We start from the raw sequence: 27,326 nt of genomic DNA, 5'->3' as shown, positions 1-27,326 counted from the left end.
TCCGATCTTTATGAGGCACTGCCTTGTATGTTCAAGCTGCTCGCGCTCCGACAGCCCTTTCTCTGGTCTGTCCAACTGCTTCAGGGCTGCTTTAACTGGCCGCATCCTCTCTTTACACTGCAACATACAGACAAAAGTGAACCCCACCACAACTTTATTATGCCATTTGGAAACAACATGGGTTGTTGGATCTTACCTGAATGAAAAATAGCAATTTCTTCACACACATTTTTTTTTACTATTACTATTTTTCAGGGGTGGGGGGTGGGGGGATTTCATTCCCTGCACAATAAAAGAGCAAGTGGTCTCTGTGTGTTTGCTGCCTTTGATTCAATTGGATCTTAACTTTGTCATCAAGGTGTGTTTTAATGTGATGCTATTATTTTAGTCAGTGACATAATATTATAAGCCGAGGCGAGTTGAGTTAAATTAAGTCATAGAATATATGTTGTTATATATATTGAATAATTATCAGGCTCTATCTGTAGATTTAATTATCCATGGAACTTACCACACTGAAGGTCCTCTGGTCCAGTTCCTCAGACTCCTCAGATACTGGCACAGTCTCTCCACTTACTGTGATATGGACCGGCGTATCAGAGGCTTTCTTTGCTCGTTCTCGTACCTCAGTCTTGACTTCATTCTGATGAAAAAGGATTTGAAAATGAATTCCTAACCAAATTATCGTTTACTTATTTAGACAATATTAACCATAATTATCAATTAATTTAATACATTAAAAGGTGTTACTGATAACATTCAGACACTAAATGCGACATTCTATCTGCCCCTCCATTGTATTCACTCCACAACATCACTGTTGTTTGAGTCATCTGCCCCCTCAAGTGGTTGCCAGTTTGTTGCACTACCAAAAGTTGCTAACGCAAGCTAACTATTGTTAATGTTGCTAACGCTAGCTAACAAACGTTAACTTTGGGAACGTTGGCTGATGTTAACGTTGATTACATTAGCTGGCTAATGACAAAATGACAATTCATAATCATAAAAGGTTTTTCAGGAAAAGATATACTTTTATTCTGCACCTTTCTATAAGCCCTGTAGATGTATTATTTTCAAAAAATGATTTGTCAACATAAAATTTTCATCAATATGACCTTTAAGACTACCGTCTACAGAGGGTATATATCACATTATTTTACCAGGCTATATGCAGGAATTCTGAAGCTAAATTTTGTCAACCAATTACTGCACTGAAAAAACCACAGAGCCACAACTTTTCAGCTTTCAATAGGTGTAATAAAATCAAGCAGGCAAAGCAATACTGGTGCATTGGTCAGTCTTAGAGTTCAAACCACTCAGTAAAGAGTCAGTTTTGTTTTCTCCACAACCCCAAAACAGTTCAGTCCAATCCAGTTCAAAACCACAAACAGAAACATAGTAAAATATCCACATATGGTTTTTCCATTGATCCACACACAACCAAATCCCATCAAGACTGAAATAGCAGTTAAGTAAAAGCAGTTATTTACAATATTGACATTCAGTCAGTAGTGATTCAGGTATGCAGCGTTGGCCATAGCTCCACCAACACCAACAAATTCTGGACTAAGACTGTGAAAACAGATTATTCCCCTTACAGCACAGACTCCAGAGCTGAGGCTTTTGTTTTCCACTAGTGGGCAGTTTGTAAGCTTGTTTTTCTTTACTTACATTTTCTCCTTCATACACATCCAAGTAGGCAGGGTTGGAGAGGAATAAAATTAGGAAAGAATCGCTTATCCTGCTTTCGATTTTGATGTTCAAAATTGATTATTTGCTTAAAAGCTTATTTCAAGTGATTTCTGATTGAGAATCATAATCAGGATCTTAGATTTACTATACACTGATTGTAAGATAGCACATTAAATACTGGTCAGAAAAGTGATGTGGCACCTTGAAGTGTGTCACGTTGAAGTTGACATTGGACCTTTTGGAAATACATTTTCACTTCCTTTTTATTCTATTAGACATCTGTGTTAAATTTTGTCATAGTAAGTGTACACATTCTTGAGTTATGACCAATAAAGTGGGGACTTCTAACCATTGAAATCTAACTAATTTATTCTCGAGTCCAACTGGACATTTTTGCCAAATTTTGATTAAGCTTAATAAAAAACAATCAGCGGTACACAAAGCTTTTTAATCCGACAGAAGTTGTGAATCCACACAGTTTTATGCGTCTGACCTTTGCCCTCTGCACCCTATAGCACTTAGTATGTGGGAGAGTTGATCTCCATTGAGGATAAACCTTTTGAATGGCTATTTTATTTGAAAGTACAGCTGGAGTGTGACGGTAAAGTTTATCAGCTGTTCCTCTGCGCAAATACGCATGTTAATGTAGAGATACACATATAGTTTCTGCTGCTGGGGGATCGATGCAGGTAATGCCATTAATATTGTCCTCATTAAGGACACATTTCTCGCCTCTTATCCCACCCGTTATTGATCAGGATACTTTTTAGTGATTCAGTGATACAAGCAAGAGGCAGAATGGATACTTGCTGAGCCGACTTCAAAACTAGAAAGCTGTAAATTCTGCTATGTTTTGTGTTATTTTACTGTTTATTTTGTAGGTTAGCCTGTTGAACTTGCAGTTAAGCATGTTGCTTGGTTCATGTAGCCGCTGCCACCACAGTTTGTAAAACTGTAATATTGAGAAGGCAGGAAAGAGACACTGTGCAAGTGATTCCTTTTTATGGTGTTTTTTTAGGCGTTTATACTGCAGTGCTAGCTCAGTTAGCATTAGCTTTGTTGTTATACACAGCCCATTTTGCCCCGGGATGCCCACTGGTATGTATTGCCCTGAAGGTTATGACGCTGTGTAACTTTCAAGGATGAAAACACATATGGTAAAAAAAGAGACTGCTTGTTGAATAATTGAGACTGTAATGTCATAGGTGGCAAAGAGAGAGAGAGAGAGAGAGAGCTGCTATCCCATCCAATAACTTGCTGACTTTTCAGTTACTTACAGCTTTTTTAAAGCTTGTTCTTTAAATTTTGCTATTAGCTTAACAAGCAGTTGTGTAAAACAATTACAACCGTGCTCAAGTATTATATTGGTAGGGGAAAAACTTACATACAGCGCAGAGATAGAGTTGTGACAAACCTAACACTGCTGTGTCAGCCACTGTCCAGTAAGACTAGAGTAAACAACAACATAACCAGTGATGCTATAGCAAGGACGCTGCATGAAGATGCAGTGGTCGGTAGCTTCTCCACATATGCTACATTTTTGTTTTTTAACTGTAATTCTTTCGGCTTTATTGCTTAAACATGTACTGCCTATGGCAGAAATACTGTCATCAGCATTGGGGAAGAAAAAGCAGGTGTTTTTGGATTAAGAGCAGCAGACTTTGATACCATCACGGCCCATGGCGTCTTTCGACCATCCAACCTGACCGACTGTACCACCCCAGGGAGGAAGAAAGTCGCACTAAGGGCCATGCTAATCCAGTTTGGTTTAAGTCTGCAGGAAAAGCAAATGGATAAAATGGGACTCAGACTGGCCAAAAATGCGAAATCAGAGACTGTTGTGCCCACAGAGACCTGTCATTGCCACAGCATCTCAGATCAAGCGGTTGCAGCCGATAGGCGGACCATGTTCCAGGCCAACAGAGCACAGGACTACAGCGGGACGAGGAGAGGTAGACTGTATAACTGTATAATACTGTATAATATAATGTATAATACTGATGCTTGGCACTCACACACCGTCAAAGTTGATGGACAGCATTTCCCAGATGTTGAACTTTTGCAGGGCTCTAGAGTGCGACCTAATAGGTCGCACATGCGACCTAATTTCAAAATGTGCGAGTTAATTTTCAAACAGGTCGCACCGGTGCGACTTGGAGAGGACCCCCCTTTCACTACCCTCCTCAGCCGTGACCGTGCGGACGTGTGGTTGATAATAAATATAATATATACCGTATTTGCACCAGCCAAAAATGCATAATAAAGAACGAAAAAAAAAACATGTATAGGCTAAGTCGCACTGGAGTATAAGTCGCATCAAATTTTTTGGGGAAATTTATTTGATAATATCCAACACCAAGGATAGACATTTCGGGCTCTATTTTCATGACCATCAGCGCACTGTTGGGGGCTTTAAACAACGTACATTTCTGCCGGGAAAAACGAACGATGCGCTTCCACAGAATAGTAATAACAGCATGCGCATGTCACGAAAGGCAATTTAAAATAAAAATAGAATAGAGAACAACAGGCTGAATAAGTGTAGCCTGCGTTATATGACGCATAAACAACGAACTGAGAACGTGCCTGGTAGGCTATGTTAACGTAACATATTACGGTAGAGTCATTCGACTAAATATAGCATATATAACATGCTACAACCAAACAATCAGTGTCACTCATAATCACTAAAGCCAACGAAATCTTCTTCCTCGGTGTCACTTCTGAACAACTCCGCCAACTCCAAAGGTAGACAATGCGCCGATTCCTCTTCTACCGGTAAGTCAGTCAATCAGTCCAAAGTGATGACTGATTTAAAACTTGTGATTTGTCTTGTGGATTATCTTACAATTGTTTCGTTTACTTTGTAATTTCAGCGCATTTTCAACACGTTTTTGTTCATGACTTTTGCCTCAAATAGAAAGAAATTTTTTTTTTTTGTCCCGAAGCTGAACCCTTAATTCGGGCAACTACCGGGTATCTGCGTATGGTGTGTAAAGACGAAATTCCCTTGCGTGTGTTTTCGCATGATGTTTTAACAATGCAAAGCCATACTCTAATAAAATAACATAAATAAATAAAACTACGTTGTAGAATGTAGACCTATTTCAATAGTATTGCTGGACAAGTTTTTTTGCGAGGAAGTAGCCTATTAATCGCCTGTCCCAAATACCCTGGATTCAAATACACGCCTCATGTTTAATCAGTTGTGATTAAAACATTTTACAAATGTCAAGCTTGGGTCATTGTCAATCCTTACGTCATATCAAGGCAAAACTATGGTATAGAAATAAAAACTATCACCGGCATGATACGTTTTATTAATGTCACACAACAAAGAAAAATAAGGTGTGCTACCTAATTTATTTTTGTGCTACCAAATGAAAAGCTAGGTAGCACCAGTGCTACCTGGGAAAAAGTTAGTCTAGAGCCCTGAACTTTTGATATATTTCTTGCCTTCTTCATGTGTAACATTACCATCACAACCTGTAAAACACAACCATCAGTTGTGTTGTGCAGAGGTAGGGCTGGTACACAGTTCTATACAGGGAATAGCCCTATTCAGCTACTGTTCTAATCCATATTATAGCAAGAACCACTCAGCCAAGTACAGAGAAACGACAGTCCATCATTACTTTAAGACACGAAGGTCAGTCAGTCCGGAAAATTTCAAGAACTTTCAATGTATCCTCAAGTGCAGTCGCAAAAACCATCAAACACATGATGAAACTGGCTCTCATGAGGACCCTCCCAGGACAGGAAGACCAAGAGTAACCTCTGCTGCAGAGGATAAGTTCATTAGAGTTACCAGACTCAGAAACCACAAATTAACAGCACCTCAGATTAGAGCCCACATAAATGCTTCACAGAGTTCAAGTAGCAGACACATCTCAACATCAACTGTTCAGAGGAGACTGTGTGAATCAGGCCTTCATGGTTGAAGCCGCTATTGAGGAAGAAAAATAAGAAGAGAAGTGTTTGGGCCAAAAAACACAAGGAATGGACATTAGACCAGTGGAAATCTGTACTTTGGTCTGATGGGTCCAAATTAGAGATTCTTGGTTCCACCCGCTGTGTCTTTGTAGGATGCAGAAAAGGTGAGCGTATGGTTTCTACATGTGTGGTTCCCACCGTGAAGCATGGAGGAGGAGGTGTGATGGTGTGTTGCTGATGAAACTATTGGTGATTTATTCAAAATTCAAGGCACACTTAACCAGCATGGCTACCACAGCATTCTGCAGCGACATGCCATCCCATCTGGTTTGTGCTTAGTGGGACCATCATTTCTTTTTCTACAGGACAATGACCCCAAACACACCTCCAGGCTTTGTTATAGCTATCTGACCAAGAAGGAGAGTGATGGAGCGCTGCGTCAGATGACCTGGCCTCCACAATCACCCAACCTAAACCCAGTTGAGATGGTTTGGGATGAGTTGGACTGCAGAGTGAAGGCAAAGCAGCCAGCAAGTGCTCAGCACCTCTGGGAACTCCTTCAAGACCGTTGGAAAACCATTCCAGGTGACTACCTCATGAAGCTGATTGAGAGAATGCTAAGAGTGTGGAAAACTCATCAAAACAAAAGGCTACTCTGAAGAATATAAAATATAAATCATATTCTGGTTTGTTTAACACTTTTTTGTTTACTACATAATTCCATATGTGTTCCTTCATAGTTTGGATGTCTTCAGTATTGATCAACAATGTAGAAAATAATAAAAATAACGTAAAAACCATTGAATAAGAAGGTGTGTCCAAACTTTTGACTGGTACTGTATATTTGTACATAAATAACTGTATATATGTTCTGTATTTATGTAGCATGAAGGAGTTCACAAACTTTCATTTTGTGATGCAAACCTGTGTTGAATAATGACGAATACTTTACCCTACACTTTGTATTTGAGGCCCTCGCAATAGGTCAGTTGACAGTAGAGTTCAAAGTAGTTAACTCATACTGGTTGTGTCAGAAAATACACTGTAGAAATCGTCCTTCATCCATAACCAAAACCCAATATTAAACTCTTCAGATCTGACCTATTCCTGAAAAGCAAGTTGTTTGCATCTGTGTACTTTGATGAGCACCCAGCAGCTAGCTCGCTTTAACTATACAAAGACTGTTACAAAGTTGTAAAGCTGCCCACTGGGCAGTGTGGCCGAGTCTAACACGGATCAGATTACTGCTCCAACATGTATGGAAACAGTCCCTGTGGTGATTTTCATGGTAGAATTGCAGCAAGTTGGGAGGCGAAAACACTGGCATCACTTATTGGGACCACAGAGTACAGAATGAGAGGTATGATGTTTTTTAACAATGAAGACTGTAAACCTATTCTAGCACACCTGAAATAAAATTATAAACCTGAAAATAATAACATAACATTATATGGCCTCTTTAACACTTAAGGCCATGCGGACATCCCGTTTACCTTTTCCATGCTCTCCTCTTGTTTATGTACTGCCTCCAGAGGCCTTGTTTCCTTTTTCTCTTTTGGCTCCCTGGTCTCCTTAATGTCCCAACTTTCCTCCTTCTTCTCCTTTTTGCTTTCTTTTTTGATCTCTTTTCCTTTAACCTCCCTCTCCACTGATGAAGAAAGCTCCTCCTGCTCAGGCTCATCCTCCTCATCCTCCTCCTCCTCCTCTTCCTCCTCCTCCTCCACCAGCCTGTCGGTTCGACCCCGTCTACTTAGTGCCTTCACTGGTACCACAGCCTGAAAGGATCAAAACATGTTACATATCAGCTCCAAACTGAAAACAGGAAACATTCACTTCATGCTACGGCAAGCAAAACCGTACAAGTCGAATCTAAATTTACCTTTTCCTCCTCAATTTCATCGTCATCATCTGACCTCTTGTCCGATGACGGATCTGAGGAGATGTTTTTCATCACCTCGTCTGTCTTAGTTGGTTTCAGAGTCTTGCTCTTTTTACTTCTTGGTTTCCTCTTCCTCGAATTGGCCTACATACATACAAAAGGGGCATGATATATTCTGGTCGACATACATTTCATTGTATCCGCATCAGATTAAAAAAGTGACTCATGTTTGAGCTAGTTAGTGATTCTAGTTAGCGATTTGTTAGTGATGCAGAAGAAGCTTGAAAAGTAGAGTTTCTGTAAGACTTACTGTCCCTGCTTGTTTCTGTGCTTCTTTTTTGGCCAGGTCCTTGCTCAGCAACTTGATGAGGTAGTCTGCTCTGGTCTGTAACTGTTTGGCCTGTGGCTTCTTGTCAGGGTCATCTGGTAGGAGCTGATCAACAATGGACACAGTAAACATCATTATGTAATTTTTTCAGAAGATGATAACAGTGCTGTGAGTCAACAGTCAATTGACTGACAATCAGACAAACAGACAATCGGGTCAAGGATTTATTTGTGGTGGTCAAAGCTCTGAAATCCAATGTTTGAGTTGGCTGCAAAATAGCACTGTAGTTGCAACTATAGTCAGCTTTTCTTAATCGTTGCACACATCAATCTTTGTGCGAGGAGGAACAGGAGGAGCACTGCCAGAAACAGACTCCATGAGGGTGGCATGAGGGCCTGACATACTCTAATGGGACCTGTGCTCACAGCCCAGCACTGTGCAGCTCAATTGGCATTTGCAAGAGAACACCAGAATTGGCAGGTCCACCACTGGCACCCATTTCTCTTCACAGATGAGGGCAGGTTCACACTGAGCACGTGACAGGCGTGAAATAGTCTAGAGACGCCATGGTGGATATTGTGCTGCCTGTAACATCATTCAGCATGACTGGTTTGGCAGCTGGTCAGTGATGGTCTGGGGAGGCATATCCTTGGAGGGTCGCACAGACCTCCATGTCATAGCCAACAGTACCCTGACTGCTGTTAGGTACTAGGATGAAATCCTCAGAGCGATCGTCAGACCTTACGCTGGTGCAGTGGGCCCTGGGTTCTTCCTGGTGCAGGACAATGCCCTAACAGACTATGTAGGTAGGTCCTGGATGACGAAGGCATTGATGCCATTGACTGGCCCTCTCGCTTCCCTGACCTAAATCCAATTGAGCACCTATGTATCAGTGCATTTGATGATGCCAAGTACAGCCACATACTGTCCAGGAGCTCACTGATGCCCTGATCCAGGTTTGGGAGAAGATCCCCCAGGACACAATCCGCAGTCATCAGGAGCATGCTCAGATGTTGCCAGTAGTGTGTACAGTCACGCAGAGGCTAAAAAAGGACTGAGAGCTGAACAAACATACTTTTGAAAATGTCTTTCTCTCAGGTTTCCTGCACAGACATGAGTTGAGTATCGATATGAGGGGGAGATGGGTGCTTGTTATGGGTTGGCTGCAGTTGCGAAACGTCACAACCCGCTTGGCCCTACTCTGGAGCAGGTCAGTCACCGGCACAGCTCAACGCGGTAAAAACTGGTGATGGAAAAAAAAATATGCGTGGCTCGGTTTGACTCGGTGCGGCCAAAAGAGATAGTGAAAAACGGCAAACATGTGCACTAGGCTGCAAAGGATGTTGATGCCAGCCTGTGGTGGCCAGTGTCATCTTCTTTGCTGTGGTGTGCTGGGGAGGTGGCATCACCAGCTGTGGCACAAACAAATGGAATAAACTGGTGAGGAAGGCCAACTCTGTGGTGGGGACGGAACTGAGAAGAGGATGAGAGAAAAAACTGAAAGCTATCACGGACAATCATGCTCATCCTCTCTATGCCGAACTGAGGCGGCTCAGGAGCATGTTAAGCCACAGGCTCATGCGACCATGTGCCTCAAAGCGTTTGGGGGGGCTCCTTCATACCATCAGCCATCACACTGCACAACATCTCAACACCCAGTACCTCCTTATCCACTAAGACTCATATCATACATCACTTACAGTTTCTGACGGATATTGTACCTGTATATACACAAAGCCTGTATGAGTGTATACCCTGCTACTACTGTATGTGATTTTTTTGCATATGCACAGGTATATGCACACAAATCCATCTATTGTAAATAGCATTTCTTTTCCATTGTACTTCCATTGACTACATTTTTATTTAATTATATTTTACATTTCTCTTAGTCAACTCCTACCTCATGTTGCTACTTTTTGGGAAAAAAAATCAACTTGGTATCAAACCAGGTGCACTTACAAGCTTTTACAGAATAGATACATTAAATGTAGGCTGACATTTAACAGGAGAAGTTGCATCACACACATACCGTATTTCCAACAAAATTAGCGGGTCTACACAGCTTTTTTTTAAAGGCAGGTCAACCCGCTAAAAAGCGCCTACTGACCCCATTCCAACAGGCAAGGCAGCCCATCTGTGATTTTTATCTGAAGCGTTACGTTGTAAGTCTCTTACATCACGTTTCATGCCGCCAATGCGCAAACAGTTGAAACAGAAGAGAAAGGGACAACAATAGACCCATTGTGAAAGAAGCATCTGTAAAATGATGGATACATTATTTTGAGTGTCATAACCCCTGCAAAATGACTCGTTTCACTGTCAGAATTTAAGCCATTCAGTCCAATAACATTTGGAAAGTGTAGAGCCACACAATTCAATTATTTTATCTCCCTTCAAGTTAGCCAGGCGCTAAACCGGCAGTTAGCTGGCTCAGTCGGCGATCCAAGTATTGTCACAGCCAGGAAGTCAAGTTTTTTGGCTTCAAAACACGGCTGAGCAGCTTTCATAGGAATGAACTGGGCTCCACCTCCAACACTGTGTCCAGTAATAAAACGTCCTTAATAGACCCAAAAACCGTCTTATTTACGCACCACCACTGAATGTTGATAGCACAGCGGAATTTAGCCTGTTCATCCTGGTCTTGCGTTTAGATCAAAGCCGAGTAGAGTCGAGGTGATAAAACCCAGGTCTACTGCAGAGTTTACACATTCCCATTGCACACAAAAGCCCAATCTTAGCGGGTTTAATTGGGATTTTTGACCAGTGGAAAAGGGGTATTAGTGTGCATTTACAGAAAGAAAGCAATACCTGGGCCGACAACGGAGAATGTCTCTCTTTGTGTGTTTCTGCGCATAGCAGGTGGTACAGGAGGGACAGAGAAAGAGACAGGTAGGGTAGATTGTCCACTTGTTTAACTATCATTGATGGCATTGTTCTCTCAGACTTATACAAAAATTTAAATAAGAAATGCTTATACGGGTCGCCAAATCTTCTTTAGTGGCCGTCAATGTGTAGGAAACACTATGCCATGTGTACTTGACAGAGAGCCCGAGAGATAGCCTGCCAAAAAGAAATAAATGTATGGGATACCCTGTCGTAGTTGGTATACATTTTTGTGACATAGTAACAGGTATCTTACAGTTCGCCTTTCCTCTATATTTAGCAAAAAACAATAATGACAACAAACGACTATCAGCATCCAAAAACTGAAAACCAAATACGTAACCCAACAAATGGATAGTCATATATTCGGGTCCAGCCATAGCTTACAGTAATTAAATGTACTCAAGTATGGTTTAGAGGTAAAATCACCTGAATGATTACTCTTTTTGTTGTCTTAGAGCTGCTGTAAGTGTTTGTTTTGCATGCATCAATCCCCTCCCCCATCTCTATGTAACCACACTTGTACGATTTTTTCGACGCTGCCCTTTTCTTTCTGCAAGCATTTTTCATCACTTAGCCTGTTCAGTAGTATAAGCTGTCACCGGGAGCACTGCCATTGCTGGTGTAGGTACCAGAACAGAGTTGTCTGAGCAGACATGACTGCCAGACATGGGTTACACTCAAACAGTGATTACTGCTGGATTCCAGAGCTATTTAACACTGGGACAGTTTACATTCACTTCTGGAAGGTTCAAATTATTTATCGAAGCAACTGAAGGTATGTGGTGTATAGCATGTCATTTTAAAAAGAAGCCAATATATTGTCGTGCGTGGTCTTTTTAAGATCTACACAGATTAAAAATGTATTGTGCCTGGAATCACCTTATGTGTGAGATTGAGGTCAGGGTCCATCTTGATCATCTCCCAGCTGCCGTAACCATACTCATAGATTCCTATGAGGAGGCTCGAGTCATCCTCCTTCCCCCACTCAATGTCGAAGTGTGCTGCCTTTGAGTGGCATGGAATCATATACCTATCCAAAGACATACAATTAAAATCTAAACATACAAATATATTTGGTCACGTCCTATTTTGCGACTGGGTTGCTTCATACAGAAAATACACAATAGAATATGTGTCATTAACTAACCAAAGAATAAGACCTAAAACTAAGCTGTGATGCTAAATCCAAACTTACAAAACACAAAGTCTATCAAGAGCCTTACTTCTTTCTCTCCTCAGGGTCAGCAGGAATGGCTTTGTGGAGTGGAGCCAGTTCTTCCTCATGGGATATAACAAGCTTGGCATTAACCTGGACTCCAGAGATCCTGAATGTAGGGCCTTTCACCTTCCCTCTTCTGCCTCCTGATGATAAGGAGAAAAAAATAATCAAGTTTCAAACATAATTAGTAATATAATCAACAGAAAGCTGTTTCGTAAAATTATTTGCATTTTTAGGGACGCAATGTTGGCAAGAAAAACGAAACAACCTCTTTATAATTAAATTTAATTAAATTTAAACCTTTAATTAAAACTTCTTGAGGAATAACACTGGGAGTGACGTCAGATTCTGCTGTCATTCAGAAACATTTACCAAAGGGAGAGGAGAGCTCAGAGAATTTTTACATTTTGGGATTACAAGTGGATTTATCCCACTTCCGCTCCATCAACTTGACTGCCATAGCGAGTCCAGTGAAAATGCTTCTATATCCTATTTGTTTCAAATTTAAAACAATTATTTTTCTTTACAAATAATAATATGAGCCTAACAATGCGAGTGAAAAGTTGAATCTTTGAAAAATGATCGTGAATTTTATAATCTCTTAGTATTTGGCCCCCCCATTGACTTTAATGATTGCATGCACTTGAGCTGACATGGGGGAAAGTCTATGACAAGTCTTGAATAGGGTTAACGGTACACTGAAGTCATGGTTCAGTACGTATCTTGGTACAGGGGTCATGGTTCGGTTCGAGTTCAAGTTCAGCACAACAAAATATCTCATGCCTGTGTGTAAGGATACATTTGACAGTACATACTTAATATACTGAAAGTAGTGCAGCTACAGTTTCTTACAGTCTCCGGTGTGGCAGCAGAGCTCGTGTTCTTAACAAAATTATAATGACCACAAGAAGTGGTTGTCTGAGGCAAAAATGCAATAATGGCAATCGGCTCTGTGGGAATTGCCCTTGATGTGTTTGTTTACACTTAAGCGAGTACCCCCAATTTAAGTCCATTTGGAAAAGGAAGAGGCTCGAGTCCCGCTTGGCTACAACAGGTCAAATGCTTTGTGTGATGTTGACATAAAGGGACCACGTGGGAGGTGTCTCAGTTAATTTTTTCTCTACATGAAGAATGGTGTGGTACTCCTCCTTCGTCAGGGTGGAGGCATTCTGTGCAGGTGGCCAACTCCACAGGAGGCAAAACAGCCCCAGACTTGAATATTCCCATCACCATGTTTTCCTGGGGGTTTGAAACACTGAGATATCTTTCTCACTCCCGTCCGTCTCCTTACATACACCCTTCTGTTACAGGCATACATCTCCAAACTGGATTAATCAGTAAGTAGGACTTTTTTCAGTCATCCACTGTGAAATTCTGGTATTTCTTAACCCACCTCAAGCAATGGCCTTGTTTCCATCCTGAGAAGTGCAGACTTCTTTTGACAGTGCTGTTGCTGATTGGAGTCTTGCATTTTTTATTTACCAAATTCTGTATCTGTGATGAAGTTGCTTTTCTAACTCTCTGGGAACTAAGCTTGATACATTGTTCTGATGGTGTGGTCAATTGATCAAGTTTCTGAAAAGTGTTTCAGAGTTCCCTGCACTGCCCCCTTAGTAACCTTTAGTCTAGCCATGATTTGACTTGACTTCATACTGCAGGAGGGAAATGACCCCAAACACACCTCAAAGCTTTATAAGAACTACTTAAATATCAAAGAAGACCAAGGAGTCCCATCTGTCATTGACTTTCCTCCAGTCCAGGTCCAGTGCATGCAATCAGGAAAGTCAAAAGGGGAAATACCAAATACTAAGATATTCTAAAATTCATTAATATTGTTCAAAGATTCAAATGTTCACTACTATTAGGCTTACATTATCATTTCCAATGAAAGTAATAGTATTAAATTCAAAACACATGCAAAATATAAGTATTTTCACTAGTAATAACACTGGACTGTCTGACCCTACTGTAGATATAAATTTTTTTTTACACAAGTAACGCAAAGAGAAAATTTGCCTCACTGGTGGTGGGGAAAATATGACAGAATTGTCCTGACAGAGACTCCGCATTATCTCCGCAGCAGAGTTTCGCCAATTTTCGTTCACACAGAACCAAGCAGCTCCGGCGTAAAGACGCACCAGTGTGTCAATTCATACAGCATGCCGGCGCTGTGGATCCAAAAGAGGCGTGACGGTACACGTCATGATGATGTCTGTGTGTTTTTTTTCAACGTGATTCCCCCGGTGCCCACCTGTCAATCTAAACATGTACCCGCTGACTGTTTATAATCATATGGATGCTGTTATAATGTGTTGTGATTGAGATCCTGACCCACCATGCATAGACATACAGACAGGATGACAGACACTCCTCCACATATAACTGCTGTATTTTTTTCCTCATATAAGTTGCCAAAGACACGACCAGTTACTACGTTACTGTTGTTTGGTCCTGTAACGTTGCTTTGTGGGTCATTTCCCTTTATTTCGTTGAGTGAAGGATCTGTTTAGTTGTCAGACTGTGAACACTATCAGATCGACGCGTCCCCGCTCTGTGCCACCATCTTATCTATTCACACAGACGCCGGTTCACCTCTACTGCGCCTCTGATACTACCTCAGGAGGCACATCAGAGCCGCAGTGAAATTTCACCCCTCACCGCATCTGAGACTTTCACACAGAGGAGGATGCGGAGAATTGCCGCAGGATCCCCGCACTCAAAGGGGCAGTGTGAATGGAGCTTGTCTGTGTCTTTTACTCCCGGACTGCTCTGGTAAAACCTCAAGGATGTGTGAACTTTACCATGGACTGCATTATCACTGAGGGCCAGTAAGTGTACAAGCTGAATAATAGATTGATCCCAGCTGTCCTTGACCTGACTTCAAACTTGAAAGCCCTGCTACAAAAGAGGTTTGCCTGGTGATATTCACAGTAGAAGTGGCATTAACTGGAAGCTAAATACAGCAACATAGGTGACCTGAGGCACTGGCTCAGGCCTGAATGAGCTGACCAATCATAGTAGACTGGGCTGTTTTGGGAGGGAGGCCATAAAGGGACAGGAGCTAAACAGAATATATCAGACAAAGAGAATACAGTGCAGTATGATGAAACACGTGTGTTTTTGGTTTTAAACATTAAAGCATGTAAACCTCTTGTAGAAGTAACCCAGTTAAAAGTATGAGCCTTAAAATTAATTTTGGCGGGAATCAAAAAGATCATAGCATATAGTGTGCACCGGTGCTCCTGCAGACTTGTCTTCTCAGATTTCTGCACCAGTGTCTTCCCCAGGCTACTTGGTGAGATGTTCCAGTTTTTATCGGGCCCCAGATTAAATCTCATCACACAGTGAAATTTGGATTAGATCTTTGAGTGTATATGAGTATATAAAAAAAGGGTTTTTTTTATATCACAAGCTGATTTATTTGGTTACCTGAGGTCTTCTCTGGTCCACAAGGGTTTTCTCTAAGTGTTCTAACGCAGCCATTGTGAACCGTCTCTGCCAAGCGTTTGAGGTCATGTTCAGACTTATCCACAAGTTCAGCATCACGAGCAATAGCATCCAACCTGAAGACACATGTTGAACAGACTATGAGGCATGTTGTGGTTGTTGTTTGTTATGAACCATAAGAAAATCTGATGCAGCTTACCTTTCCAGTGGTCCTCCAAATTTTTTGTAACTCTTGACAAACCTGCAAGTAGTTCACACAGATGTTATCAGGAATATGGGAGGAGTAGAAGATAATAGCCAAATTGAATCAGTGCTGGGCAGTGTGTCAACTTTTTAAGATAAATCGATACAATTTTAAATGAAATATCGTTTTTAGCCAATACAGTTTATGTCAATAGAGTGTGATGTCTTCTGTAAAGCCATGCCAGTTCTCCTCTCTCATACTCTCTGCACAACCCTGCCTCACTCACAAGTTCTCCTGCAACAGTGAGGGAGGCACAGTGCCAATCCAATATTTTAATAAGTCTGTTAATTAGTCTACAGTGTGACATAGGCATGTATATTGCATGTGCTACGCAAAATCTGTCTGTGCCATGAATTAAATCTGCAAAAGCACTCATGCAATACAGCAATGTGTTGCGTGCGCATGACACAGAGCTACTTGTTCGGGTGAGGTGAGGTGCCTGAAAGCGGGCGACAGATGTGTTAATAAAGATGCAGCGCACTAACCATAACGATATTTAGACATAAGTCATAAAACTGACAAAGGCTCTTTCTCTCACTCTCCAAGCTATGTGCATAAATAATATTAGTAAAGAATAATTAGACATTTAAAACAATGTCTGTATCTTTTCAGTACTATATTCATTTTAAAGGCCATTGAAAATACCGCAAGAATTTTAATTGTCTCAACCTACAATGGACTTACTTGATACTGTTATACTCGTGCTACAGTTCAGTGGCCTGTGCTGCAAAACTTTTAACCTAAATCTGTAGCTCCAGTGTTATGTGCAAAAAAAGTTAACCTACAGCCCTGCTATTTCTTTTATAGAATGTATTTACATGTTTTGCAGCTGTATATATTATCCAACGTGGATGAAAACCCTGTCTTTACATTTTATTTTGAACATAGTCTATTATACTAAAAGTGCCTGTGACATCTCAAACATGGTTTTGAATTGCAACTGAACTTTTAGCTCACTTAAAAAATACCAGATATATATAACGTGCATCGCCATTCAACATGAAGTTACAGCGGTATGAATTTTGAACCATATCACACAGCCTCATCAGTTGTTAATATAACCTTCGGATCTCAGCATCACTGAAGCCCTTGATATTTTCTCGTGGAATGGTCCGAGGACGTCCTCGTTTCTTTGGCCTCTTTCTGTCTGAGGGGGAGTCACTGTCGGACCCAGAGTACCTCCTGTTCCTGCTCTGCCGGCCCTCACTTGCGTTAAAGCTTGTCTGTTAACACAAACCAAGAAAATCACTTGGAAGTTCATTAAGAACCCAAACAGGCATTATCCCTGAATAGGACACAATTTCTCAATTTTCTCAAAAGTACCTGTTTGGCACAGTTCCTCATGCGTGGCAGCAAATAGATTTCCTCAAGCTCCTTTTGTCTCTCCTCTTCCTCCATCCTCCTCCTCTGCATCTCAGGAATGATGTCATCCCAACTCCGATGACTACGCTCAGAGTCAATGTCTATTTCTTCATCGTCCATCATGGAAAAATTTGCCACCTGCACAGGTCAGCAATTATTAATGTTAACTTATTGAAAAATACAGTAGAATGATACTGTTTAACTGATATTGTTTAACTAGTTTCTAAAAAAAGACAGATTTTTTCAATTTTACCTTGAATTGAGACAGAAGTTCTTCTCCCACCGTGGAGGGTCCGGGGTCATTCTCCCTGGTCTCTGCCCGTTTGAGGATCTCATCAATATCCATTTCCTACAGAGCAGAACACACCATGACATGCTACTCTAAGCTTCTTAAATATTTCAGGAAAAGGTGTTATTATACACATTCATTATACAACTACCCACCTGAGGCTCCTGCTCCTCCCCCTCTTGCTCTTTGAAAAGCTCCTCTGCACCAAACTTTAGGATGGCAGACAGCTCCTCCTTGTTGAATGGTGCGGAACTGTTTGTTATAAAACACACGACTGAGATAACAAAAACAACAACAAGTGTAGCAGCAACCTTTGAGAAGAGTAAAACACTACAGACACTACTACTACCACCACTTCTTGGGTGAAAAAGAAAATCTGCACTCATCTCAGCAGCTCTATCAATAAGTGGGTCAATAAGCAAAGAGTTCAGTACAAGAATGAAGTAGACAAAAAGAGGAGAGTCAGTCAAGCAGTCGAATGATCTATGTGTTGCTTGCCTGGAGGGAGCAGCACCGGTATGGAGGACAGTTTTTCCTGTGGTGTCCATCCTCTGAATGACAAGGTGGTCCAGCACCATTTTCTTCTTTGCCCTCTCAATGATATCTTCTTCCACTGAGCCCTTTGTCACCAGACGGTAGATATTCACCTGCAAGCCCACAAGCAAACAGTTGGACAGTGGAAGACAACCAGGGCAAGAAAGGTTATCTAGAAAGCAAGCTACAAAGGGCATTTTATAAAAAGGCTAGCTCAAATCAAACAATTGGATTGGTTGTTGGATGTGATATAACAACTATAGATAACAGCAATGACACCTAATTGGTTGTGAATGTTGGAGGCATTAAACATATGTTCTTCTATGCACGGAATTCTTTATATTATATTATTCCCATGTCATGTTTTGTTGGACTCCTTCACCTTCCACATTTTTCAAGGTATTAACCCCATTCAAACATCAAACTATTCAGCTAAATTAGCACATGCCGGCTATAGGTTTTCTCATTGGTGGATTTCATACTTTCAGAAATAGAAATAGCTTTTTGTGCAATTTTTTCCCCCCATTCAAGCAGATGGACGGAATGTTCAAAAATCCCAAATTTTAGCACTTTTTCAAGCATTTTCAAAACTCAACTACCCTTTAATGCACTGTAGAAATTGGGATTGTGTGCAATTTGCAACCTGCCATAGTTTGAGTGCAACACCACTGTAGTAAATACGAATCCCAGGTCTATAACAATTTGTCTGACATAATGTAGGTGCTAACTACAAACAGAACTTGTTACGTCATTACAATGTTATGTCTTTAAAACGTATATCTTGAAGTAAACATGTAATGTGATGAACCTACCCTCTCATTGAAATTACATGGGGGGGCGGAGTGGTTGTGACAGAGACACCATTCATGCTTTTACAAGACAGTTAACATTTTAAAAAGAAATAGTTACATAATGTTGCTTTAATTGCACAGCAACTTTGACATGACTTTGCCCTACTGCATGACAATTGAGATGCCCATATAAACAACATCCACAGGCTTCTTGCAAAATTTGCAATGTGTCCTGTGCACTTCTCCTGATACTTCCCCTGGACAGTCCCTCAACTGGGGGTCTTTTATTTGTTATATAATTCAGTCATTGTATTTTATTTCATTTTGAGAGCCCTTTGTGTTCTATGCTTGGCAAGGGCTTTGTAAATAAATGTTATCATGAGTATTAAGCCAGTGTTTCCACCAGTGTAACGGTCAACATTCCTTCTCAAATGGAGAATGGGAGTCTGGTTAATAGTCAGACTTAATCCATTACCATGGCAACCAGACTGCCATTATAGCAAGATCAACATCATTAGCATGAATAGCGATAACATGGACATTAGCATAGATAGCAATAGCATGTATATTAGCAGGGATTGTGATAGCAGTCACTCTGAGATAAGGTCTTCTTGCGTATTTAAGAGCTGCAGTGTTTATTCATGGTCAAACAACACTTGATACATTGCCAGTTCTCCTACCGCTTCTCAAACTGTCTTCTAAGTGTGCAGAGCTTTGAGGTATTTGGCGAGCTGTGTGACTCATCAACATAGTCAGGAAATGACTCTGAAAAATATAAAATAACCAAAAAAGGACAAAATTCTGGAGTGGGGCTTTCACAACCTAAATCCCTTTTTCTTATGTTAACCATTGCTACCCAACCCTAACTGAACCTAACACAAAATAGTAGCTACAATTTTGCCAACAGACAAATGCAGACTGAACTTTAATAATCTTGACAAAATTGAATTGTACATTTAGGTATGTAACTGTCCCAACTCTGATCAGCTTATCATACCATACTTTAGCTACTTACAAGTGATATTAAGTTACGTTTTGCAGCCCCAGTGTTGTAAAATTATAAATTAATGAACTATGAGACAACCAAATCCAAAATCTGTATGATCCATAATATTATGCTAAATTGACAAACTGACATTGCCATATGACGCCTGTGTTTTTTCGGATATATGTGGAGTTTGAATGAGAGGAGTATAAGTGGAACACATAGTATTTTTTTCACAAAAACATTCATGAAGTGTGTTTCAAATATGAATTTATAATGGGTATTATGAAAATGTGACTAAATCTCCCGGGTAAAAATATAGATACAGTGATCCTAACATTTGATAAATGTCCCTTGGTCATTTTCACCTCAATTAAACACTTTTGATGCCATGCACAAGCTTTTGGCAAGCCTCTGAATGAGGTTCAGCCACATTTGTTGGTTTCCTGGCACAAATTTCTTCACAACAGTCCACATGTTCTTGATGGGGTTCAAGTCAGGACCTTAAGAAAACTCCAGAAACTTAATTATAGCCTGATTTATTAATTCCTTTACCACTTTTTGATGTGTGATAATCCCCCTTCTTCATTATTCCATTTACTTTCTTTAGAGCAGCAGATCCACTGGCAGCAAAACAGCCCCACAGCATAATACTACCAGCACCATGCTTGACAGTAGGTCTGGTGTTCTTGGGGTTGGGATCATTTTCCTGTTGGAACAACCAACTACACCCAAGACCCAATCTACTGGCTGATGATTTTAGGTTTTCCTGATGAATTTGGAGAGAATCCTCCTTCATTATTCACCAGATACACTGGCCGCAAACCAGCCCCACAGCATAATACTACCAGCACCAAGCTGGACAGTAGGTCTGGTGTTCTTGGGATTAAAGGCCTCACCTTCTCTCCTCCAAACATATTGCTGGTCATTGTGGCCAAACAACATTTTTATTTTTTTCATCTGACCACAGAGTTTTTCTCAATAAGTTTTTTTCTTTGTCCATGTGATCAGCAGCAAACTTCAGTAGAACTTTAAACAAGGGCTTCTTTCTTGCAAAGCAGCCTCTAAGCCCATGGTGAAACTCACTTCCAGCAGCTTCTAATTCATCACAGACTTGCTTGTAGGCGGCTTTTGGTTGACTCCTGACCATCGACCAGTTTTCTCTCAGCAGCAGGTGATAGTTTGTGTTTTCTTCCTGATGGTGGCAGTGACAGAACTGTGCCATGCACTTTATACTTACAAACAGTTGTTTGTACAGTTGATCTTGGGACCTGTAACTGCTTTGAAATGGCTCCAAGTGACTTTCCTGACTTGTTCAAATCAATAATGCGCCTTTTCAGATTGATGCTGAGCTCCTTAGACTTTCCCATTGTAGTGTTTGTGGCCGAGTCTAATGGGTATATCAAACAAGCCCTATTAAAATGGGCCCAGAAAAGTCAACAGCTGTTATCAATCAGAATCTCTGAGAAGAAGAGGCCATGCCACAAAGCAAACTTGATTCAAACAACTTTCTACACTTCAACTCGGTGTATGTACTGTATATTTTTGACCTGGCAAATTTGGTCACATTTTCAGAAGAAAATAAAAAATATATGAACCACACTCCAGAAATGTTTTTTGCAATCACGTAGTATGTGTTCCACTCATTCCATTACAGAAAAATGAGAGTTGTAGAAATCATTGGAACTCAAGACTGCCATGATATACATGTTCTTTACAAGTGTATTTAAACGTTTGACTTGGACTGTAGGTGATATCTGGCATACTGTGGGAAAATACAATGAAATATAAATGACAGTGGTTGCTTACCTGTCTTTTCTGTCCAATCCTGTGGGCTCTGGCCTGGGCCTGCAGGTCATTCTGGGGATTCCAGTCTGAGTCAAAAATGACTACTGTGTCAGCTGATGCCAGATTGATACCGAGACCACCCGCACGCGTTGATAACAAGAAGCAGAAATCCTGAACACACAAGTGAAGGTTAACTATATATGACAGTCCTGGTTTATTTCAATGAAGCACAAACCACATTCATTTACTGTATCCTGGGCATTCAATTTACCTCTGAGCCATCCGCATTAAAATGATCCAACGCCTGCTTCCTCATCTCCCCTTTGATTGAGCCATCTAATCTCTACAAAAAATTACAACATATAGAAGACATTTTTAAACAGAAAATATGTAGACGCATTTCATATTTTCTGGTTAGGTTTAACGACATTATGGGAGTGCTTCTGTGGGGCATATTTATGTATGAATGTGTACTGTAGGTCATGTGAGAACAGTGTGTAGCTACCTGGAAGAGGAACTGCCTGCTCCTCAGGTAATCAGCCAGGATATCCAACATCCGTACCATCTGGGAGAAGATGAGAACTCTGTGGCCTCGCTCTTTCAAACGCACCAGCAGTTTGTCCAACAGAACTAGCTTCCCACTGCTGCGGATCAATTGCTGTACAAGAAAAATGGGGGCAAAACATTTCTGGTCTACCCTTTTCAAGTAATATCATGAAATTAATATTTGCTCAACTGTGTTTATTTGGTATGCTGCTGGAATAAACAAAATCCAGCAGGTTTGTTGTTACAAATGTTTCAGTCAGGGTCACCATTTCTTTCCCGATCTCCCAACATACACCCACATATAATAAAACAGAAACGCACTTTGCTGTGACCTCCTAAATAGAATTAATTTGCAATTAGGGATGGGTATCAAGGACGGGTACTTATTGGCAATGCTACATGAGTGGTAAGTACCGAAATGTGATAAATGACAAAAACAAATCAAAAGGACCAAGGCTAAAGAATTTAGAATTATATAGACTTTGTCAGGACTAACAGAAACTCTGATGTTGCAACACAATAACATAAAACATACTGACCTGTAAAACTTCAACTTTGTTGTAGAACTCGTTGTCCTCTGGGGGCTTGATGAGGTAACAATGGTTACAACACTTCTTCAGTTCCATCATGATGTTCAGGAAGCCCGACGTGCTGCCTTTGGTACCTTTACTCAGAGCCTTGTAGTTCCTGGTCAGGATCCATCTGATCACAAACAGAAGACTCTTCTATAAATTATGCCACAATGGAAACCAGCAAAATGACTGACTAATTCTCTGTAAAACTCAAGCAGGAGATTAGACTGATCAACTAATTGACTGAAAAAGTTGCAGGGTATCTACAAGAATATCCCTGCGTCAAAACCTCAGCATCTTTATTCATTTCAACAAGAACAATGATTTTAAAGGTAGAACCAGCACTTACTTGTAATACTGTTTCTGTATAGCACTCATCTCTACTCTGAGGATCTGCTCCACTTTGGCAGGAAGGGATTTCTCCACATCCTTCTTGACTCTGCGCAGTAGAAAGGGTTCCAGCTCTTTGTGAAGACTGGTGTAGCCAGAGTCCCTGCCTTTACCATGATCCTCTTCAAACAGTTCCCAAGAGTGAAACCTTGACAAAGAAGACATACAACACACATCATTAGGGTATAGTGATACAGTCGACTCATGCAGGGTTTTCCCGGCCTGTCTAACTCAAACAAAGGCCACCTTTGTATTTTTGGTTGCAGCCTTTGTTAAAAATTCAATTTTTGTCCTTTTTTTTTAACACCAAAACAATTATGCCCTTTATGCTTTGTTGATAGACTTAAACCAAGCATGCACACATTACATGCAGCACTTGTGTGGAAGCCAAAGGGAAGTTACACATCGACAATTTCTAAGATCAAACTAATCACTGAATTGCCCATATTCGTGAAGCAAACAAACGTGTTTGTAATAAATGCTAGGTTCGTATCAGTTTCAGAAGTAAAGAGGACTGGCAATCAAATCCTTTTTATTGCCAATACTTGACAGGTCATTTTAGAGAGCAGAAATTGAATGCATCGGAGTTGGGGTTTGGTTGGGTATTAGACAGACATTCACTCTGGGTCCAGCAGTATTTTCTTACTCAGTTTCACCCAGTGTTCCATCCATTCTTTGCTGTGGCAATGGTGGTCCATGAAGCTGCAGAGGTTGGTAGTTCCTCTAAATTATGCTACATTTTTGTTTTTTTAACTGTCCTTTTTTTCCTTGGCTTTATTGCTGAAACGTGTATTGCCTACAACATTGAAGAAAGCGGGCTAAGGCGATCATGGACCACGGTGTCTTTCGACCATCCTAACCAGACAGATCGCCCAAGAGAGGAAGAGAGTTAGAATAACAGCCATGGTTTTCCAGCATAGTTAAAGGCTGCTCCTGGCTAATGTCCAGTCGCAGAGAAAGGAAATGCATAAATGGGACTCAGGCTGACCAAACAATGTGAAATCAGAGACTGCTGTGTCCACAGAGACCTGTCTCCAACACAACATCTTTGATCAAGCTGTTGCACTCGACAGATGGACCGTGTTCCAGGCTGACGAAGCTCAGGACTACAGCGGGACGATGAGAGGTGGACAGTGATAGATGTGAAGATGCCAATCACATTATCATCACTATCATATTGCTGCTGTTTACATTCACCCTGAAGCAGATTCTAAACATGTGCTACATGTTTATGCATATTCATATATAAATAACTGTATATATGTTCTGTAATTTATGTAGCATGAATGAGTTTATGAACTTCCATTTTGTTATGCAACCCTGTGTTGTATAATCACAATTAAATTACCTTGTACCTTATTGGCAGTAAGTGGACTGCTGGCTCAGCTCAGAGCCTTTGCTCTTAAACAGAGCATGTTTCAATAGCTTTCATGTCAACTGTTGATATCTGTTCAGTGTTTATTCTGTGAAGCTCTTTCCCTTCATCATTCCTTTTGACATTTTCTGTCTCTTTCTTATTTTATCTTTTTGTTCCATCTTGGTACAAAATGTATATCCCTATGTATATCCTTCAGTCAGACAAATTGTGACTTATTTTACTTAAGCACACAGTTCTTTAAGGTGCACACCTGACAGTTGTGTTAAAGAGTACTGAACATACTTAAAGCACTTCTTAATCAATGCAGCAAGTAGAGAACTTACACTGATTAGTCACAATATTTCAACCACTGACAGCTTAAGTGAACAACACTGGTCATCTTGTTACAATGCATTGTTCTTTTGAGAAACCTTGGGTGCGTCGCAGAACATTGCATTGCAACAAGATGGTCAAAGTTAATAATTTCACATGTTGGTGGTTTTTTAATGTTGTGGCTGGTCGGTGTAGTTGGTCTATAAGTGTAACAATTCGTAAGACATACTTCTCAGGCATAATGAAGTGCAGCAGGGACCAGAGCTCTTTCAGAGAGTTCTGCAGTGGCGTTCCTGTGATCAGAAGCCTGTGATTGGACTTGAAGTCCATCATGGTCTTGTAGAGAAGGGAGTCATCATTCTTCAGTCTGTGCGCCTCATCCACACCAATGAAGGCCCAGTTAACACTGCCCAAAAAGGACTGGAAACACAATTGTTACAAGATTAACAGGTGCTAACAGAATACTGCACAGCTTTAGAACTGACCATTACCATACCATTTTGAAGGAGATTAAGCGACGAACACAAAGAGACTACACAAAGACCATATTGATTACTTTGTACTTTATGAAGTGAGGCAGCTGCTTACCTTGTCTTTGAGAAGAATCTCATATGTTGTGAGGAGGATGTTAAATTTCATTCTCTTGCTATGGACATGCATCCACTCATGTGTCCTGATCTATTTGATGATTACACAGGACAAAAGGAAACATCAAAAGACAGTCATTAACCAGTTGAGGCCTTTGCAGCATGTATTCTTACATCTTAAGTAGGCCTGTCACGATAACAAATTTTGCTGGACGATAAATTGTCCTAGAAATTATTGCGATAAACGATAATATTGTCGCTTTGAGACCATTTTTCAACTAATATAATGATAATGGCAAAATAATGCAAGTACACCCTTTCAAAAATCAATAAACCTTTATTTCTAAAGAATATTTAACATTGGAATGTGAAGAAGACATTTTAAATATCCAAAATAAATAAAGATGGAGGCTGTGGCCAAAGCAATTGAGCCATGGCCAGCCACGGTTCCTTACTGCAGCAACAATGTTAGCACCATTGTCTGTAGTGATGTGGAGGCGTGACGGTACACGTCATGATGATGACGTATGTTTTTTTCAAGGTGTTTCCCCGTTAATCTAAACATGTACCAGCTGTCTGTTTATAATTATATGGATGCTGTTATAATGTGTTGTAATTGAGATCCTGACACACCAAACATCCTGGAAAGTGACAAAGTTACGTTTTTCTATAATTTACATAATTACATAATCGCCATCAGTAAACTGGAAGCTGTCTGACTATTTCACTCGCGGGGTTCACTAAGTTCACTGAGTCTTGTCGGGAGGGCTGACCGTCACCATGACAACAGTAACTGACCGTCGCGCGACAAACACTTGGTGAGTTAAAGTTTTTTGCCGGGGACAGACGCTGTTTTTCGGGCAGAAATGTGACGAAGAGTCGGTCAGACCGACAGGCTGACAGACACTTCTCCACGAATAACTGCGGTATTTTTTTCCTCACATAAGTTGCCAAAGACACGACCAGTTACTACGTTACTGTTGTTTGGTCCTGTAACGTTGCTTTGTGGGACATTTATCTTTATTTTGTTGAGTGAAGGATCTGTAGAGTTATCAGACACCAACACCATCAGATCAACACGCCCTCGCTCTGCGCCGCCAGCTCAGTTCGCCAATACTGCGCCTCTGATACCTCCGGAGGCGCAGCGAAATTTCACCCCTCGCCACATCTGAAACTTTCACACAAAGGCGGATGCGGAGAATTGGCGCAGGAACCCCGCATGCAAACGGCAGTGTGAATGGGGATGGTGACTGACACGAGGAAAACAAACAAGCATGCAAATGGAAATTATCGAGGCCGGCAAAATTATCGAGCTCATTTTAATTTATCGTACGATTAATTGATTTATTGATTATTGTGACAGGCCTAATCTTAAGCCATCTTAACCTTTAATTACACAAAAGGGAAATATGAAATTGTATCAATGTAATTGTTAAGAGTGATTTTTTTGGGGGGGTGGAAAGGATCACGCAGGACAAAATACACATACATAGGCTTGTGCAATATTTTTACTACAAGTCCCACATGACAAGCAATTTTCTGCTACTGAACAAAAACAAAACAGCAGTTATTGTGCAGGGCCCTAAACATGTAAGAGAAACATTATCTAATGATATAGCTACTCTGGACGCATTTCTCTGGCCTCCAGCACCACAATAAGGAATCTGGAAGTTATCTTTGATCAGTATTTGTCCTTTAATTCCCACATAAAACAAATTTCAAGAACTGCTTTCTTCAACCTATGGAACATTGCAAAAATCAGGAACATCCTGCCTCAAAAAGATGCAGAGAAATTAGTCCACGCTTTTGTTACTTCAAGGCTGGATTATTGCAATTCTCTTTTATCAGGCTGCCCTTATAAGCATCTAAAGATTCTCCAGCTGATCGAGAATGCTGTTGCGTGTATCGACAAGAACTAATATCAGAGATCATATTTCTCCCATATTAGCACCTGTACACTAGCTTTCTTTAAAAGTCTCCAAAAGTAGAGGTGGACGCAGAGCCTTTAGCTATCAAGCTCCTCTCCTGTGTAACCAGCTTCCAGTCTTGGTTCGGGAGGCAGACACCCTCTTTACATTTAAGAGTAGGCTTAATGCTTTCCTTTTTGATAGAGCTTATAGTTAGGGCATGCACAGGCTCTTAGCTATGCTGCCATAGGCTT

General features: G+C 40.7%; 1 protein-coding gene across 3 annotated transcripts in view; it reads right to left on the bottom strand.

The window, feature by feature from the left end:
• Window positions 1-27,326, bottom strand: part of chd1 (chromodomain helicase DNA binding protein 1) — a 52,425-nt gene that overhangs the window by 5,284 nt on the left and 19,815 nt on the right. For all 3 annotated transcript variants that reach the window (XM_073477654.1, XM_073477655.1, XM_073477656.1), the window contains exons 12-32: window positions 25,167-25,256; window positions 24,808-24,998; window positions 22,848-23,036; window positions 22,466-22,628; window positions 21,886-22,038; window positions 21,652-21,723; window positions 21,402-21,551; window positions 17,781-17,929; window positions 17,438-17,534; window positions 17,247-17,342; window positions 16,955-17,131; window positions 16,694-16,854; window positions 15,587-15,628; window positions 15,370-15,503; window positions 11,945-12,083; window positions 11,601-11,751; window positions 7,815-7,937; window positions 7,505-7,648; window positions 7,119-7,400; window positions 512-643; window positions 1-117 (exon numbers count right to left, since the gene is read on the bottom strand). The exon at window positions 1-117 is cut by the window's left edge and continues 62 nt beyond it. In XM_073477654.1, the coding sequence (XP_073333755.1) occupies window positions 1-117; window positions 512-643; window positions 7,119-7,400; window positions 7,505-7,648; window positions 7,815-7,937; window positions 11,601-11,751; window positions 11,945-12,083; window positions 15,370-15,503; window positions 15,587-15,628; window positions 16,694-16,854; window positions 16,955-17,131; window positions 17,247-17,342; window positions 17,438-17,534; window positions 17,781-17,929; window positions 21,402-21,551; window positions 21,652-21,723; window positions 21,886-22,038; window positions 22,466-22,628; window positions 22,848-23,036; window positions 24,808-24,998; window positions 25,167-25,256 (2,952 nt within the window). The remainder of the gene's footprint in view (window positions 118-511; window positions 644-7,118; window positions 7,401-7,504; window positions 7,649-7,814; window positions 7,938-11,600; window positions 11,752-11,944; window positions 12,084-15,369; window positions 15,504-15,586; window positions 15,629-16,693; window positions 16,855-16,954; window positions 17,132-17,246; window positions 17,343-17,437; window positions 17,535-17,780; window positions 17,930-21,401; window positions 21,552-21,651; window positions 21,724-21,885; window positions 22,039-22,465; window positions 22,629-22,847; window positions 23,037-24,807; window positions 24,999-25,166; window positions 25,257-27,326) is intronic.

The sequence above is a fragment of the Pagrus major genome, chromosome 12 (genome assembly GCF_040436345.1).
Source record: "Pagrus major chromosome 12, Pma_NU_1.0".
NCBI classification, from domain to species: domain Eukaryota; kingdom Metazoa; phylum Chordata; class Actinopteri; order Spariformes; family Sparidae; genus Pagrus; species Pagrus major.
The sequence above is the reverse complement of the archived record's forward strand: the minus strand, read 5'-3'. Positions and strand labels throughout refer to the sequence as shown.